At 44.7% G+C, this 19,202-nt stretch overlaps 1 protein-coding gene across 1 annotated transcript in view; it reads left to right on the top strand.

The window, feature by feature from the left end:
• Positions 1–258: 258 nt before the first annotated feature.
• The window catches only part of LOC105488200 (NLR family pyrin domain containing 9), a 34,419-nt gene continuing 15,475 nt past the window's right edge, over positions 259–19,202 (top strand). The window contains exons 1-4 of the mRNA XM_071087939.1: positions 259–608; positions 7,658–9,209; positions 11,293–11,454; positions 17,841–18,008. Of these exons, the coding sequence (XP_070944040.1) occupies positions 329–608; positions 7,658–9,209; positions 11,293–11,454; positions 17,841–18,008 (2,162 nt within the window). The 5' untranslated portion in view covers positions 259–328. The remainder of the gene's footprint in view (positions 609–7,657; positions 9,210–11,292; positions 11,455–17,840; positions 18,009–19,202) is intronic.

The raw sequence follows: 19,202 nt of genomic DNA, 5'->3' as shown, positions 1-19,202 counted from the left end.
AAATCTAGAGAAATGTGTGCTTATATGTACCAAGCTACACAGAAACGCTTGTTCATGAAAGCATCATTTATGTCAGACAAAAACAAGACACTTAAATGGCAGTCAGCGCTTCCATTCACATGAATTTGTTTGGAAAAAGATAAAGCTTCTCCCCTAGATAATGTTTGATCCAGATGTGTGTGATGATATCAATAATTTTGAGCTGCTTTCGGCTGCTGGAACTTAACTCTGTAATCATATCATTCTTCTCCAGGTATCATTTATTCTTTATTTTTAAGGATCTTTCTTTTCCCTCTGGAGACACCTGAGCTCACAGTCCTGGGGAGATATGGCAGAATCTTTTTTTTCGGATTTTGGCTTGTTGTGGTATCTGAAGGAGCTCAGAAAGGAAGAGTTTTGGAAATTTAAGGAGCTCCTCAAACAACCTTTGGAGAAATTTGAACTCAAGCCAATCCCCTGGGCTGAGCTGAAGAAGGCTTCCAAAGAAGACGTAGCAAAGCTGTTGGACAAACATTACCCGGGAAAGCAGGCATGGGAGGTGACACTGCACCTGTTTCTACAGATCGATAGGAAAGATCTCTGGACGAAGGCCCAGGAAGAGATGAGAAGTAAGTGCTGGATGAAGGGGCGAGGACCCGGGCGGGGGAAGGCTGGTGTACTGGGAACAAGGCAATATCGTTGTTGAATGAGTGGCCATCCCCTCCATCAGGTGAGAATGTGTGTGGGCCAAGGTGAGAGTTGAAGGCAGGAAAAGAGTTGTAGGCCAGGGCCATTCGTACGTGGGCCAGTGATGAACTGGGGACGGATGACGTCCTGATACAAACCATTCACCTAAGGAGTGTCTTCCCATTTTCCCACCCCAAGTAGAGTCGTTGTTATGGGAGATGAGTGGCCAGTTAGTGTCTGCATTGCCAGGTCTACTGAGATGGAATTCTAGTATGGTAGTTGCCTTCTTTTCTATTTTTTATTTTTGTTTTTGAGACAGGGTCTTGCCATGTTGCTCAGGCTTGAGCCTGGTCTTGAACTCCCAGGCTCAAGCAATCCGCCTGCCTAGACCTCCCAAAGTGCTGGGATTACAGGAGTGAGCCACCGTGCCTAACCGCCTGTCTTTGTTGACCAGACATCTACCAAGGAGTAGGTAGAATCTTAATATTTAAGACAGTCACAGACAGCGTATGTCCCGGGTACTACAGGAAGCACTCTTGCGAGCTTGTTTGGAGGTTCTGGTAGGGGTGCACAGCTTCTCTTCTGCCCGCGCCCGAAGAACAGTCGTCTTCTATGGGGGAAGGTTGTCATTGCCTTTGACCCAGGGCCGAGCTTCAGAACGGACGCACATGGAGCAGTGAGGGAGGAAGCGGACACCCGCCCAGCCGACTAGATCAGCCAATAGCCCTGGCGATCAATGGGGTGACACGTCACAGCCAGGTTGCCCTCACGTCCTGGAAGCACTCTTTCTGCAGAATGTCTTTTCATTCTCATCACAACCCAGGAAAGGTTTACAATCGAGAAAACCGGACAAAACGGTGTTCCCATGTGTTACGTGACTTTTCCAAACGTGACAGATCTGACTCCAACCCAGTTCTACTGGACTCATTGATGGGGTCTCCACCCTCCTCTGGGGGGATACTTAAGAAAAACTAAATATATTCCCTATTAGGTATCTAGTAATTAGTGTTTGTTTCTGATGATTGTTATCTTCTCCCTTTACTTTTGAGTTGAATCAACTTCTGTTACAGCGATTTCTGTTTTGTTCACGTTTGTTCTTTGTGTTGGTAATTCTAATTTGAGACCTTATTTCATATCCCCGCATGCTTGAGGGTATTTTATTTGGTTTGGAATTGCTTGCTGTGTTTTTTGTTTTTTTGTGTGTTTTTTGTTTGTTTTTTGTTTCTTGTTTTTTGTTTGTTTTTCAGATGGTGTCTTGCTCTGTTGCCCAGGTTGGAGTGCAGTGGCGTGATCTCGGTTCGCTGCAACCTCCGCCTCCCGGGTTCAAACGATTCTCCTGCCTCAGCCTCCTGAGCAGTTGGGATTACAGGCATGCGCCACCACACCCAGCTAATTTTTGTATTTTTAGTAGAGACGGGATGTCACCATGTTGGTCAGGTTGGTCTCGAACTCCTGACCTCAGGTGATCCGCCTGCCCCGGCCTCCCCAAGTGCTGGGATTACAGGTGTGAGCCACTGCACCTGGCAGTTTTCTTTATCTGTGTGGTTCGTGTCTTTGACTTTTCTGCTGATTAATGTTCTATGTTGGCGGATGAAAAAATGACCGAGTCAATGTTATATTTCATCTCTAAGATATGACCTTTTTTTTTTTTTTTTTTGAGATGGAGTCTCACCCTGTCACCCGGGCTGGAGTGCAGTCGCATGGTCTCAGCTCACTGCAAGCTCCACCTCCCAGGTTCACACCATTCTCCTGCCTCAGCCTCCCAAGTAGCTGGGACTACAGGCGCCGCCACCACACCCGCTAATTTTTTGTGTTTTTAGTAGAGAAGGGGTTTCACCGGGTTAGCCAGGATGGTCTCAATCTCCTGACCTCGTGATCGGTCCGCCTCGGCCTGCCAAAGTGCTGGGATTACAGGCATGAGCCACCGCGCCCGGCCGACATGAATATTTTTAAGGTGACCTTTTCATTGTAAGAGAATGAGAGCAAGCCACTAAGTGCTGTCACCTGAGTTGCTGGAAATAGGGGTCAAAGGCTTCATTTTTCTTGCCTTTAATAAAAAAAAAAACTTTAACATATAGATTTTATCTTTTATTAATTATATCTTTGGTGCCTATATTTCTGGTACATCATAGATATACCACAAATAATGATAAATCATTGGGTTTTGTTTTTTGTTTTTTGTTTTTCTATTTTTTTGAGACGGAGTCTCACTCTGTCACCCAAGCTGGAGTGCAGTGGCGCGATCTTGGCTCACTGCAACCTCTGCCTCCTGGGTTCGAGCGATTCTCCTGCCTCAGTCTCCCGAGTAACTGAGACTACAGGCACTCACCACCATGCCCGGCTAATTTTTCTATTTCTAGTGGAGACGGGGTTTCACCACTTTGGCCAGGATGGTATCGATCTCTCGACCTCGCGATCCACCCGCCTCGGCCCCCCAAAGTGCTGGGATTACAGGTGCGAATCATCAGTTTTAAATAACCTTGCTTATGAATTTTGTCTCAAAAAACCTTGGATGTCAGCAAATGTTTATTATGGGCAAATATAGAAAGTGAATAATATAATGATAAATACATTCAATTAAATAGCATAGGGTTTTGCCAGGCGCGGTGGCTCACGCCTGTAATCCCAACACTTTGGGAGGCTGAGGTGGGCTGATCATCTGAGGTAAGGAGTTTGAGACCAGCCTGGCCAACATGGTGAGACCCTGTGTCTACTAAAAATACAAAAATTACCCACGCGTAGCGACACATGCCTGTAATCCCAGCTGCTCGGGAGGCTGAGGCATGAGAATCACTAGAACCTGGGAGGCAGAAGTTGCAGTGAGCCAAGATCACACCACTGCACTCTAGCCTGGGCCACACAGTAAGACTCTGTCTCAAAAATTATATATATATTTTTTAAATAAATAGCATAGGGTTTTGTGATGAAAAAGTGCATGAATTTAGAAAGATGTCCATAATACATTATTCAGTCAAAAACCATGTTTGAGAATAGTGTATGCAGTATAATTCTACTATAGAGAGAAAAATCGGGCAGAAGAAAAATACAGAGTAATACAGACACAGATTAAGCTATGAGCCATGACTATATACATTGATGAAATTTTTGGAATGACTTTATTTCCTTTCTCTTTATCTGCATTTTTTTTTAATTTAATTTTTTAATAGAGATGGAGTCTCACTATGTTGGCCAAGCTGGTCTTGGACTCCTGGCCTCAAGTGCCCCTCCTGCCTCAGCACTCCCAAAACGCTGGAATTACAGGCGTGAGCCACCGTGCCTAGCATGTATGTTTTAAATTCGAGACAGTTTTACAATATTAACTTTGTATGAAGACAGTCACTGCCCAGAGACTTAAATAACTCCTGTGCGGTGATGTTAAAGGGATATAGTGGAGAATAAAGTGGATGCTGTTCCCTCCTGTGGTGTCCACAGTCAGCGTGCAAGGAGAACAAAGACCATCGGTGGAACCGTCCTTGCCTTTGTGAGCAACCACAGGGCCCCTTTGCAGTCTACTTCCTTTCAGTCCCTTCCCCAGACTCAAGATTTTTCTGAAATTTGAAAACTCAGATTCTAAACAGGATTTTAATTCTTCTCCCTTCCCCATTTCTCATCACTCATCAGATAAACTTTGCATAAAATGACGTATTTTGTGTCTGGGCGTGGTGGCTCACGCCTGTAATCCCAGCACTTTGGGAGGCCGAGGCGGGCAGATCACCTGAGGTCAGGAGTTTGAGACCAGCCTGGCCTACATGGTGAAACCCCAACCCTACTAAAAATACAAGAATTAGCCGGGCTTGGTGGCACGCGCCTGTAATCCCAGCTACTCGGGAGGCTGAGGCAGGAGAATCATGTGAACTCAGGAGGCAGAGGTTGCAGTGAGCCGAGATGGCGCCATCGCACTCCAGCCTGGGGGACAAGAGCGAGAGTTCATCTCAAAAAAAAAATATATATATATATATATATAATTTGTATATTTACATATATATAATTTGTATATTTATATATATGTATATACTTTGCTGATAGGTGACCTGCTATCATCAGTTTAATTAAAGATAATGCAGAAATTAGGAAAGGTTATATAGACAAGATCAATTTTAGCAACAATTGATACAGTAAAAATTTTTTTGAGACAGAGTCTCAGGCTGTTGCCCAGGCTTGAGTGCAGTGGTGTAATGCTAGCTTATTGCAATCTCCACCTCAAAGGTTCAAGCAATTCTTGTGCCTCATCTTCCTGAGTAGGTGGCACCACAGGCACGTACCACCACACCCAGCCTAATTTTTTTATTTTTAGTAGAGACAGGGTTTCACCATGTGGGCCAGCCTGGTCTTGAGCTCCTGGCCTCAAGTGATCCATCTACCTCAGCCTCCCAAAATGCTGGGATTACAGGTGTGAACCACCACACCCGGCCAAAATTCTTATGTTTCTAAATTTTGGCTTGCTAACAGCTGTCACTGCAAATACCAGAGGCAATCCTGGTTCTTAATCATCAGGATTAAGAGAGACTGCCATCAAGAGACGCCGAAACTATTGTCATTTTTTTTTTTTTTTTTTTTTTTTGGAGACGGAGTCTCGCTCTGTCGCCCAGGCTGGAGTGCAATGGTGTGATCTCAGCTCACTGTAAGCTCCGCCTCCCGGGTTTATGCCATTCTCCTGCCTCAGCCTCCCGAGTAGCTGGGACTACAGGCGCCGGCCACCTTGCCCGGCTAGTTTTTTGTATTTTTTTTTTTTTTTTTTTTTTTTTTTAGTACAGACGGGGTTTCACCGTGTTAGCCAGGATGGTCTCGATCTCCTGACCTCGTGATCCGCCCGTCTCGGCCTCCCAAAGTGCTGGGATTACAGGCTTGAGCCACCGCACCCGGCCGCCATTGTCATTTTAGGAGCATACATGAGCTGCCTCTGAAGGGTGAAAGGAATAAGCTCTTCGTGTCTGTCCTGCTGTATAGAGAAGACAAAGCTGGCTGAGAATAGAAGGTGGAGTAGGATTTTGTTTCTAATAGTTGGAGTAACACTGGGTGCTTGAATGGAAACGCTCAAATCTCAGTTACTATAACTGTTGACCAAAATAAAGTGACAGAAAGGTAAAGACCGTAAAGGCAGGTTGAAAGAATGATGGGGCACGGTGTCTCACGCCTGTAATTCCAGCACTTTGGGAGGCCAAAGTGGGTGGATCACTTGAGCCCAGGAGTTCGAAACCAGCCTGGACAACATAGTGAAATTCCATGTCCACAAAAAGAAAAAAAAACCCTACACCAAAAAACAAAAATTAGCCAAGCGTGGTGGCACACGCCTATAGTTCCAGCTACTTGGGAGGCTGAGGCAGGAGGATCACTTGAGCCTGGGAGGGGGAGGTTGCAGTGAGCTGACATTGCGCCACTGCACTCCAGCCTGGGTGACAGAGTGAGATCCCGTCTCAAAAGAAAAAAAGAAATTGATGGTTCAGGGGTGGATTTCCGAAATTGAGTACAGCCAGTGTGGGGCAAGAGAAATAACCTAGACCCCATGGCTTCCAGTCCAGCAGACATGGGACATGAACCTGACCCCTGCTATCTATTCATCAGTCTAAATTAGTCCAGACACATACACTCAAACCTTTTTGGAAAGCAGAAAGCGGATGAATTTGAATGAGTGGTTGAGATGAAATGTGCGGGATCGGTAGTCATAACCTCAGCCCTGATTCCCTGTAGAGCTTCAGCAAATGGTGGTGCTTTTGGATGGGGAGATGCCACCCCCTCTTCCAGCTTGGAATATAATTCTCCAGCGTTCACACCTCATGGTGGCCATCACTCTGTCTAGGTTTCCAATTTGGTCATGTGTTTCCGTGAACATGATTTCAGACAGATTATGGTCCTAACAAAACTAAGTTAGCCAGCCTGGTTATCTCGATATGCACGCCAGTCTGCGTGTGTTCCAAGTGAATCTTTAGGCGTCATTCTGCCAATGAAAAGAGTCAAATTCTGTAATATATTTTAAAAGATTTATTCTGAGCCAAATATGAGTGACCATGGCCTGTGACACAGCCCTCAGGAGGTCCTGAGAACATGTACCCAAGGTAGTTGGGGTGCAGCTTGGTTTTACACTTTTTTTTTTTTTTTTTTTTGAGACAGAGTCTCGCTCTGTCACCCAGGCTGGAGTTCAATGGCACGATCTCTGCTCACTGCAACCTCCGCCTCCCAGGTTCAAGTGATGCTTGTGCCTCAGCCTCCCGAGTAGCTGGGATTACAGGCGCCTGCCACCACGCCTGGCTAACTTTTGTATTTTTGGTAGAGATGGGGTTTCACCATGTTGGCCAGGCTGGTCTTGAACTCCTGACCTCAGGTGATCCATCTGGCTTGGCCTCCCAAAGTGCTGGGATTACAGGCATGAGCCACTGCGCCCGGCCCTGGTTTTATACATTTTAGGGAGACGTGAGACTTCAATAAGAAATACATTGGTTTGGTTCAGAAAGGTGGGACAACTGGAAGCCGGTAGCAGGGTGAGGGGGACGCTTCCAGGTTCTAGATGGGTTTAAAAATTCTCTGGTTGACGGCCGGAGGCGGAGCTTGCAGTGAGCTGAGATCACACCACTGCGCTCCAGCCTGGGCGACAGAGCAAGACTCCGTCTCAAAAAATAAAAAGAAAAAATTCTCTGGTTGACAACTGGTTGAGTTTATCTAAAGACCTGGGATCAAAGAAAAGGAAATGTCTGGGTTAAGATAAAGGATTATGGAGAGCCACTTCCTTACTTGCAGAGGAAGCCTTCAGAGAGAATAGGTTGTAAAATGTTTCTTATCAGACTCAAAGCCTGTGTTTGTGTTAATGGAGAGGTACAATGAAGTATGTCTGACCCCCGCTTCCCATCATGGCATGAACCAGTCTCTCAGGTTAAATGTTAAAAGCACCCTGGCTTCAGATGGCTGACGAGTATTAGAATTTTATTTTTGGTTTACAGTTCTGAGGAGTATAAAAGAATGAGTGCGTTTTTAACTATCTTATATCCTGTTCTCACAGATAAGCTAAACCCATATAGAAAGCATATGAAGGAAAAATTTCAACTCATATGGGAGAAGGAAACCTGTCTTCCCGTCCCTGAGCATTTCTACAAAGAAACCATGAAAAATAAGTATAAAGAATTGAATGGCGCATATACTGCTGCGGCTAGACTCCACACTGTGGTCCTGGAAGGTTCCGACGGAATTGGAAAAACAACCCTTCTAAGAAAAGTGATGTTGGACTGGGCAGAGGGAAACTTATGGAAGGATAGGTTCACATTTGTGTTTTTCCTCAATGTCTATGAAATGAACGGGGTCACAGAGACCAGCTTACTGGAGCTCCTCTCCAGGGACTGGCCTGAGTCTTCAGAGACGATCGAAGACATTTTTTCCCAGCCGGAGGGAATTCTGTTCATCATGGATGGCTTTGAGCACCTGAAGTTTAACTTGAAATTTAAGGCTGACTTGAGCGATGACTGGAGGCGGCAGCAGCCAACGTCAATTATCCTGAGCAGTTTGTTGCAGAAAAAGATGCTTCCAGAATGCTCTCTGCTTATTGCCTTAGGAAAACTGGCTATGCAGAAACACTATTTTATGTTGCAGCATCCAAAACTTATAAAGCTCTCAGGATTCACTGAATCTGAAAAGAAGTCGTATTTCTCCTACTACTTTGGTGAGAAGAACAAAGCCTTGAAAGTCTTCAATTTTGTGAGAGATAGCGGACCGCTGTTTATCTTGTGCCATAATCCCTTTATATGCTGGTTGGTCTGTACTTGCGTGAAACAGAGGCTAGAGAGGGGAGAAGACCTTGAAATAAACTCCCAAAACACCACCTCTTTATATGCATCCTTCTTAACAAATGTATTCAAAGCAGGAAGTCAGAGTTTTGTGCCTAAGGTGAACAGAGCCCGACTAAAAAACCTGTGTGCTTTGGCTGCAGAGGGAGTATGGACATACACATTCGTATTTTGCCATGAGGATCTCCGGAGGAATGGGTTATCTGAGTCTGAGGGCTTGATGTGGGTGGATATGAGACTTCTCCAACGGAGAGGGGACTGTTTTACCTTCATCCATCTGAGTATCCAAGAGTTTTGTGCCGCCATGTTTTATTTGCTCAAACGACCCAAAGACAATCCTAACTCGGCCATTGGAAGCATAACTCAGCTTGTAAAAGCAACTGTGATTCAGCCTCAAACCCACTTGACCCAGGTGGGGATATTCATGTTTGGAATTTCAGCAGAAGAAATTGTCAGCATGCTGGAGACATCCTTTGGTTTTCCACTGTCAAAAGACCTACAGCAGGAAATAACCCAATCCCTTAAAAGTTTAAGTCAATGTGAAGCTGATAGGGAAGCCATAGGCTTCCAGGAATTATTCGTTAGTTTATTTGAAACTCAGGAAAAAGAATTTGTAACACAAGTGATGAATTTCTTTGAAGAAGTGTTCATTTATATTGGTAACATAGAACATTTGGTAATAGCTTCATTCTGCCTGAAGCATTGTCGAGGTTTAACGACACTTCGCATGTGTATGGAGAATATCTTTCCGGATGACTCAGGATGCGCCTCAGGGTGAGTCCAATGTTAATCCCCTGCCCCACTGCACTGCGCTTGGAGTTTGCTCTAGTGGCCGGTGGGTGTTTCGTGGGCCTTTTGCTGCTGTGCTTAAGAGCATGGAGGTTGCAGTCAGAAAGGCTTCCTTTCGAGCTGTGGCACTACCATTTGTCAGCTGTGGGATCATGAGCTGCAACTTCTTGAACTTTTTCCATTTGTATAAAGAAGAATAAAATTTTATCGACTTCATAGGAGCAATGTGAGGTTAAGAGGCTAGCAGGAGGTTTTTTTTTTTTGTTTTTGTTTTGTTTTGTTTTGTTTTTGAGATGGAGTCTTGCTCTATCACCAAGGCTGGAGTGCAGGGGTGCGATCTCAGCTCACTGCAACCTCCGCCTCCTGGGTTCAAGCAACTCTCCTGCCTCAGCTTCCCAAGTAGCTGGGATTGCAGGTGCACGCCACCACGCCTGGCTAATTTTTGTGTTTTTGGTAGAGACAGGGTTTCACCATGTTAGCCAGGCTGGTCTTGAACTCCTGAACTACTGAACTCAGGTGATCCACCCATCTCAGCCTCCCAAAGTGCTAGGATTACAAGCATGAGCCATCACGCCTGGCCTTGCTTGCTTCCTCCCTCCCTCCCTCCTTCCCTCCTTTCCTTCCTCTTTCTTTCTCTTCCTTTTTCTCTCTTTCTTTCCTTTTCTTTTTTATTTTTTTTTCACCATTTTTATTGTTTTCAGACTGTGCTTCTTCCCCCTCCCTTCATATTTTGTGCAGTGTCCCCTGGTGACCCCACTGGGAGGGGACTCCTGGAAGTTCCTGCCTCATTTCCTCTGCATTTTTTCCATTTGCCTTTTCCCTCCGCTGATTTTGCCTTATATTCTTACATCGGGTTCAGGTTACCAGCTCATACGTTAGCTCTCAGACACACGCTGCTGTTCGTGATAACGTTTTTGGATACAGTTCCCTGTTCACTGAGGGGTCACCAAATAACCCTTGTCCGTAGAACAATCAAGTATTCTCATCTAAAAGAAGAGGAAATGGAAACAAGAACAAGGTTGAATAGCTTGGCCAGGGTCACATAGTTACTAAATGTTTACACCAGAGTTTCATTCCAATCAATTACTCTTGTCTCAGGATCCACTTTCTTTTTTTTTTTTTTTATTTCCAACTTTTAAGTTCAGGGGTTACATGTGCAGGATGTGCAGGTTTGTGACATAGGTGAACATACGTCATGGTGATTTGCTGCACAGATCATCCCATCACCCAGGTATTAAGCCCGACATCTACTAGCTATTCTTCCTGATGCTCTCTCTCCTCCCAAGCCCCACACCCCAACAGGCCCCAGTGTGTGTTGTTCCCTTCCCTGTGTCCATGTGTTCTCATCATTTAGCTCCTACTTATAAATGAGAACATGTGGTATTTGGTTTTCTGTCCCTGAAGCAGTTTGCTAAGGATAATGGCCTCCACTCCATCCATGTCCTCGCAAAAGACATGATCTTGTTCCTTTTCATGACTGCGTAATATTCCATGGTGTATATGTACCACGTTTTCTTTATCCAGTCTATCATTGATGGGCATTTAAGTTGATTCCATGTCTTTGCTATTGTAAATAGTGCTCACTTTCTTTTTTTTTTTTTTTTTTCCGAGACAGGGTCTTGCTCTGTTTCCCTAGCTTAGTGCAGTGGCATGATCATAGCTCACTTTAGTCTTGTACTCCTGGGTTCAAGTGATCCTCCCACCTCAGCCCTCAAATAGCTGGGACTACAGGTGTATGCCACCACATCTGGCTGATTTTTTAAATTTTTAATCGATAAGGAGTCTTGCTATGTTGCCCAGGCCATTCTCAAACTCCTAAGCTCAAGCGATTCTCTTGCCTTGGCCTCCCAAAGTGCTGGGATTACAGGCTTGAGCCACTCTGCCTGGCCAGGGCCTACTTCCTAACTATTTTGTCATGTTGGCTCAGTTTACCGGGCTGACCTTCTCCCTGTTCAGGCCTGGGTGTCTGTCAGCTTTGAGGGACTTTGGAAATGGTGTTTGGCCTGTTTTGAGAATGTCTTGAATTGCATTTAGTCACTGGAGAATCACGATCTTTGTTCTTTCGTAGTTACAATGAGAAGCTCGTCTACTGGCGGGAGCTTTGCTCAGTGTTCATTACCAACAAGGACTTCCAGATATTAGACATGGAAAACAGCAGCCTCGACAACGCCTCCCTGGCAATTCTTTGCAAAGCGCTGACTCAGCCTGCTTGTAAACTCCGAAAACTCATGTAAGTTTGATGTTAACCTGTCCTTTAAGCAAGTGGCAGAGTTTCCTTCTCTCTACTGTGGCCTTTTTGGAAGAAGACCAGTACATAAATGCAGAGCTGCAATCCAGTGTGTTAAATGCAGTGACGTGTACACGTATGTTTACTCCGGCACTATTCACAATAGCAAAGACTTGGAACCAACCCAAATGTCCATCAGTGACAGACTGGATTAAGAAAATGTGGCACATACACACCATGGAATACTATGCAGCCATAAAAAAGGATGAGTTCATGTCCTTTGTGGGGATACGGGTGAAGCTGGAAGCCATCATTCTGAGCAAACCATTGCAAGGACAGAAAACCAAACACTGCATGTTCTCACTCATAGGTGGGAATTGAACAACGAGAATACTTGGACACAGGGTGGGGAACATCACACACTGGGGCCTGTCGTGGGGTGGGGAGAGGGAGGAGGGATAGCATTAGGAGATATACCTAATGTAAATGACGAGTTAATGGGTGCAGCACAGCAACATGGCACATGTATACATATGTAACAGACCTGCACATTGTGCACATGTGCCCTAGAACTTAAAGTATAATAATAATAAAAAAAAAAAGGTAGTGACGTGTAAAATGAAATCTAGTTGGAGGGCCAGAGAGTGAGCAGTCCTGGTTAAGGGGGACCTTTGCTTGGTTGTGGATGGATGAAGAATAGATGTTTGTCAGGTGAGAAAGGAAGGGTGCTGAGGACAGACAGAAAAATAGCCTTAAATTTGTAAAAAAAAAAAAAAAAAGAAAAATAATAAAGATAAGCATAATAGGTAGCATTTATAAAACAGAGTGCTGATGTGCAATATTTTCTTGGCTTTTAATCCTAATAAAGTTTTTGTTATTACTTTTATACAAATAATATATGAGAGGATAGAAACACAGTTGTTCCCTGATATTTTACTTATCTTGATTTGCCTGGGCCATGCTGTTCTCTTTACCCCTGTAAGCAAACATTGCTTCCAGGTTAAATTTAAGTCTTCCTTCAGCTTGAAAGGTCATGTCATCACGGAAGACTGTCTGTGCTCCCAAAGCACCTTATACGTCTTTTTGGTAAGAGTTAGTGCATTGAATTATTAGCCCACATATTTGTGCAGAAAAAAGTTAACATAGCAGTCTTTAGACTGCTGTCTCTAGAAAGGCCTGTTCGCTAGGTCGGTCCTTGGCTGATGTCTTGTTTGTTTGGTTTTTTGTTCTGTTTTGTTGTGTTGTTGTTATTGTTGTTGTTTTGAGACAGAGTTTCGCTCTTGTTGCCCAGGCTGGAGTGCAGTGGCGTGATCTCAGCTCACCGCAACCTCTGCCTCCCAGGTTCAAACGATTCTCCTGCCTCAGCCTCCCGAGCAACTGGGATTATAGGCGTGCACCACCACACCCGGCTACTTTTTGTATTAGTAGAGATGAGGTTTAACCATGTTGGCCAAGCTGGTCTCGAACTCCTGACCTCATGATCCGCTCGCCTCGGCTTCCCAAAGTGCTGGGATTACAGGTGTGAGCCACCGCACGCGGCTTGGCTGATGTCTTGAAACTTGGACTTTGGGAGAGTTTCCATCAACCTAACTGATAGGAATGGTTCACTGTTCCTAAACTGTACCAACCCTGTGGTTTATACTGAATGTCTGGTTTCCTTCAGTGAGTTTTGAATTTTGGCTCATGCTAGGCAGAAGGTGCCTGTATGACAAGCTCCAGTAAAAACCACAGACGTTGAGTCCTTCATGAGCCTCCCTGGTAGATGACGCTTCACATGTGTTCTCACATTTTGTTGCTGGAGGAATTTATTGTGTCCCGGTGATCCCACGGGGAGAGGACTCTTGCAAGCTTGTGGCTCATTTTCTCTGGATTTTTCCTATGTTCCTTTTCCCCTTGGTGGTTTCTCCTTTGTATCCTTTTGCTGAAATAAATCACAGCCATTGTATGACTGTATTGCAAGTCGTACGAGATCTCCTAGCAAGTCACCAAAGCCAGGAGTGATCTTAGGGAGCGCAGTGTTTCTCTGTTGACTAAACCTCCGTGATGGATGGGGATACCTTTACCCTCACGTCCTCAGCATCTAGAAAAATACAAAGCTTTGTACGGGCTCACTAAACATCCATTGAATGAATGCGTGCTGAAAATAATGAAGGAACTGACTCATAAAAGAATTTCTAGAGATACCACATGGATAGTAAAAAGTGGACCTCACTGAACTTTTTTTTTTTTCTGGAAAATATGTTAAAGTAGGGGACTGGCTTGATTATAAGGCATGAGCAGTATCAGAATTTCAGTGTGATGTGAGGAATAGTAGCAAGGAAGAGGTGGTTAGTGGTCTTGCAATTAAGACATTTGTCGTTGATTTTTATTGTATAAATTCAGGCTTAAAGCACAAGAAGTCATTGATTTTTAGATGAGATCAATGGCAACGTGAAGCAGAAGAACAGTAATCCGGATAAACCTGGGTGAAGGCATGAATTAAGATGTACATGTCCTTCCTAGGAGTCTTAGGTTACAAAATGAGGATATCAGTACTTCTTCACGGTCTTAATGACAGTGAGAATAAATCACTGATCTTTTATTTTTTTAAAAAAACTTTTAATTAAAAACTTTTTTGTGACAGTCTCACTCTGTTGCCCAGACTGGAGTGCAATGGTGCAGTCTCAACTCACTGCAACCTCCACCTCCCAGGTTCAAGCAGTTCTCCTGCCTCAGCCTCAAGTAGCTGGGATTACAGGTGCCCACCACCACACCTGGCTAATTTTGTATTTTTAGTAGAGACGGGGTTTCACCATGTTGGCCAGGCTGGTCTCAAACTCCTGACCTCATGTGATCCACCTGCCTTGGCCTCCCAATTCATTGATATTTTACACAAAGTTCTTTAGTTCAGTGTCTAGTAAATATCATTAGATTCATTTTAAGTTGTCCAGGAATGATAGAGACAGTTTAGTCATTTCTCTTCAAAAGTATCTAGCCACATGTCTTGAAACTGAAAAATGGGCCAGGTGCAGTGGCTCATGCCTGTAATCCCAACACTTTGGGAGGCTGAGGCGGGCGAATCACAAGGTCAGGAGATTGAGACCATCCTGGCTATCACGGTGAAACCCCATCTCTACTAAAAAATACAAAAAATTAGCCGGGCGTGGTGGCGGACACCTGTAGTCCCAGCTGCTGGGGAGGCTGAGGCAGGAGAATGGTGTAAACCCGGGAGGCAGAGCTTGCAGTGAGCCGAGATCTCGCCACTGCACTCCAGCCTGGGCGACAGAGCAAGACTCCGTCTCAAAAAAAAAAGGAAAAAAGAAATTGAAAAATGTTTTTCCTTCATTTTGGTTCTGTACGTGAAATGATAAATGCAGTTGCTGAGGTGAATAAAGAATCAGAAGCCAGGGCTCATTCCTTCAACACCAATTTTAATGCCTCCCCAAGGTTAGGGTTTAGGGAACGTTGGAGGTATCATCCAACTTCACTCACATGAGGAATGGTTAGTTCAGATCCTGTTCTATGTGCTTTATCAACTTTTTTTTTTCCCTTATAGTTAAGGGAAAAGTTATACTTGAGAAAAAGTGATAATAGTTTCTGGAAGCAGAGTGGCGTCAGTAAAGGCTGAGAGAAATAGACTGATTCCTTGGGTTATGTAGGGCAGACTGATCACAGATGGATCAGTACGTTCCAAACACACACACCTCCAGCGTTCCTTAATCCCTAACCTTAGGGAGGCACTGGAGTTGAAGTTGAAGGAATGAGCCCAGACTTCTGATTCTTTATTCATCTCAGCAATTTTTTTTTTTATCATTTATGTGCAGAAAAAGGAAAAAATCGACAAGACAAATAGTCAACAAATGGTAATCAAATCATAATCAACTCTTCTATTTTAGGTTGCCCCTTTTCCTTGAGGTTGATTATCCTGAAATGGTGATGATTCCTGATTACATGTTCATCTTTGTGACTGTTCACCATATTGTCTGTTGACTCGATTGTTTGCTGCTGGCCGATGGTTGACATTCACTGCAGCTGCCTGGCTAACCAATCCCGGTGCTTTCATTAATGGGATGTGGTGGCTTGAGGGCCGGATCTTCCCATCCTTTGTGCCACCTGCCTTTGTCACAGGTGTCTCCAGATATCAAGGGGTTTCCTTGTTTTTCTTTTTCTTTTATTTATTTATTTATGTTTATTTTTATTTTTATTTATGCTTTTTTGAGACAGAGTCTTGCTCTGTCTGCCCAGGCTGGAGTGCAGTGGTGAGATCGGGGCTCACTGCAAGCTCTACCTCCTGGGTTCAAGCAGTTCTGCCTCGGCCTCCCCAGTAGCTGGGACTACAGGTGCACACCACCACGCCTGGCTAATTTTTTGTGTTTTAGTAGAGATGACGTTTCATCATGTTGACCAGGGTGGTCTTGAACTCCTGAACTCAGGCAATCCACCCACCTTGGCCTCCCAAAGTGCCGGGATTACAGGTGTGAGCCACCGTGCCTGGCCTGGATTCCCTGTTTTCCTGTGGAAGCACTTGTACCTGTCAGTTGTACCAAACTCTGCTCACTGGCTGCACAGATCCCTGTACATCTCCCCTCCCTGTCACCAGCTCCTGGCTTCCTTTATCTCTGGGCAGGTGGCACCTGGGTGTTGCTGATATATTTAGGGGATCACTCTGCCCACAATCCCCACAGTTCCTCCAGCCTGCCGTTTCCCTCTGTTATCTGCCCTTATCTGTCTTTTGATTCTGGTCCACTCAAAATTCCCATTCTAGTTTTTGAACATGGTAAAATATTTACTTTTAAAATTCTCCGTCATTTCTTAAAGTTGACTAGGAGAGAAATCAAGGTGTTCTCATCTGTTCTAATACCAGGAGTCACATAGAGCAAGTTTTATGTGTCATGTATTTATTCTTACGTGTGTCTGGTTTGTAAATACACATTTATCAGGCTAATAAATACATACATATATCTGTTTATGCATAAATTTTGTCTGGATTATAAGTACATATTCTGGTTTCGTATTTATCTGGTAAATACATAAAGCTGGTTTATAAATACATATTTGGTTTGTAATTACATATTTGGTTTATAAATACACATATATGGCGTATACATGTAGATATTAAAATAAAAGCCAACATGAATTGGCCGTGTTCCAGGCATTACAGTAAATGCTAATTTCTTTTTTTTGGTGACAGAGTTTTGCTCTTGTTGCCCAGGCTGGAGTGCAGTGGCGCAATCTCAGCTCACTGCAACTCGGCCTCCTGGGTTCAAGTGATTTTCCTACCTCAGCCTCCTGAGTGGCTGGGATTACAGGCACGCACCACCATGCCCAGCTAATTTTTTGTATTTTTAGTAGGGATGGGGTTTCGCCTAGTTGGCCAGGCTGGTCTCGAACTCCTGACCTCACATGACCTACCTGCCTCGGCCTCCCAAAGTGTTGGGATTACAGGTGTGAGTCACCACACCTGTCCTTAAATGCTAATTTCTTTTTTTTTTTTTTTTTTTTTTTGAGACGGAGTCTCGCTTTGTCGCCCCGGCTGGAGTGCAGTGGCGCGATCTCGGCTCACTGCAAGCTCCGCCTCCCGGGTTCACGCCATTCTCCTGCCTCAGCCTCCCGAGTAGCTGGGACTACAGGCGCCCACAACCGCGCCCGGCTAATTTTTTGTATTTTTAGTAGAGACGGGGTTTCACCGTGGTCTCGATCTCCTGACCTTGTGATCCGCCCGCCTCGGCCTCCCAAAGTGCTGGGATTACAGGCGTGAGCCACCGCGCCCGGCAATGCTAATTTCTTAATCACCATGACCATATCTGTTTATTTCGTGAAGAGACTGGGCCACACAGCCATTAGGTCATTTCCCCAATCTTGCAAAAGCAACAAGGAGAAAAGCAAAACATCAAATCCAGTTTCCTGTAACTCTGGAGCCTGAGTTTTTTGACACTACATAACACCGTCTTTTTTATTAAAAAAAAAAAAAAAATCTTAGTTTTAAAACAGAAATGGGTTATTTCCTTGGGTAACACAGTTTTGCTTGGAGCATTAATTCAGATATGTGTGTGTCTATTTTATGTGAGGCATTAATCGCAGAATTCAAAGAGGTACAAGCATAGTTTGTTCCTGTCCCCATGGGGCTCGGTTTAACATGGGGGGAGTCTGACTCATTTTCCTTATATGTTTGCTGTTATGTAGAAGTGGAGGGGCAAGGGAGAAACAGGAAAGTTCTAAGCAGCTTGAGCCTCTGCTGTCTGGTGTCTGAAGACCCCATCGAGAAATAATTTATGGGCAGGAGTAACCAGAATTCCAGAAACTGCGTGGTGAGGCCCAGCGTTCAGGGCAGGAAGAATTGTACTACAGGTGTCTGGCTTTGTGCTGGGATCTCCTTGCGTGACACTATTTTTTGTTTTACTCTTTTGCAGATTTACTTCTATGCTTAACTTTGGACATGATTCAGAATTGTTTAAGGCAGTTCTTCACAACCCTCACCTGAAGCTTCTGAGCCTGTACGGCACCAGCCTCTCCCATACTGACGTCAGGCACCTGTGTGAGACGCTGAAACATCCAATGTGCAAGATAGAAGAGCTGATGTAAGTCTGGGCTGTTCGTGCTGAGCGCTGTTTCTTTCCAAGGTGGGCTTTGCGGCTTGAATATTCTTGTTCTCCTTCCCGGAGGGTCATTGCTTCAGTCTTCGTCTATCTTGTTTTTCATCTTTTGAATCTCAGTCTCTCTTGTAAGGTGAAGGTAGATTCTGCCGGGCGAGGCGTCCTCTCAGGTTTGTTTCCGCCCTCCCATCTCTCGTACTCACTTTAATTGCTTTTTTTTTTTTTTGGAGACAGGGTCTCACTCTGTTGCCCAGGCTAGAGTGCAATGACGCGATCTTGGCTCATTGCAATCTCAGCCTCTGGTGTTCAAGCGATCCTCCCACCTCAGCCTCCCGAGTAGCTAGGATTATAGGTGCACGCCACCACACCCAGCTGATTTTTGTAATTTTTTGTAGAGATAGGGTTTCACCATATTGCCCAAGCTGATCTTGCACTCCTGGTCTCAAGCGATCTGCCCGCCTTGACCTCCTAAAGTCCTGGGATTACAGTACTTCACACGAGCCACCACACCCAGCCTCATCTCATGGACACCTCCCTTGATACTTCCTGGTTCTGCCTTCAACCAACCAGGCCAAAACAAGAACATCATTTTTTCCCCCCTAAAGATATTTATAGAAACTTAAAACTGAAGTACGTTAATGCACACAAATGTGATTGTCTGATTTGGCAGTTGACAGCGTTAAAGCCGGGGAAAAATGACTTGCCCAAAGTCATTTCTTCCTCTTGAAAATTGTCAGGGTGGCCCCTGTCCTGATTGGGTGATTTCTAGGCCGAGCAAATCTTTCTTTTTTATTAGTATTATACTTTGAAGTTCTAGGGTACATGTGCGCAACGTGCAGGTTTGTTACATAGGTATACACGTGCCATGTTGGTGTGCTGCACCTATCAACTCGTCATTTACATTAGGTATTTCTCCTAATGCCATCCCTCCCCCAGCACCCTCCCCCATGACAGGCCCCGGTGTGTGATGTTCCCCACCCTGTGTCCATGCATTCTCTTTGTTCAGCTCCCACTTAGGAGTGAGAACATGCGGTGTTTGGTTTTCTCTTCTTGTGTTACTTTGCTGAGAATGATGGTTTCCAGTTTCATCCACGTCCCTGCAAAGAACATGAACTCATCCTTTTTTATGGCTGCATAGTATTCCATGGCGTATATGTGCCACATTTTCTTTATCCAGTC

Source organism: Macaca nemestrina, chromosome 20 (assembly GCF_043159975.1).
Source record: "Macaca nemestrina isolate mMacNem1 chromosome 20, mMacNem.hap1, whole genome shotgun sequence".
Taxonomy (NCBI): domain Eukaryota; kingdom Metazoa; phylum Chordata; class Mammalia; order Primates; family Cercopithecidae; genus Macaca; species Macaca nemestrina.
This window is presented reverse-complemented; position numbering and strand designations above follow the sequence as displayed.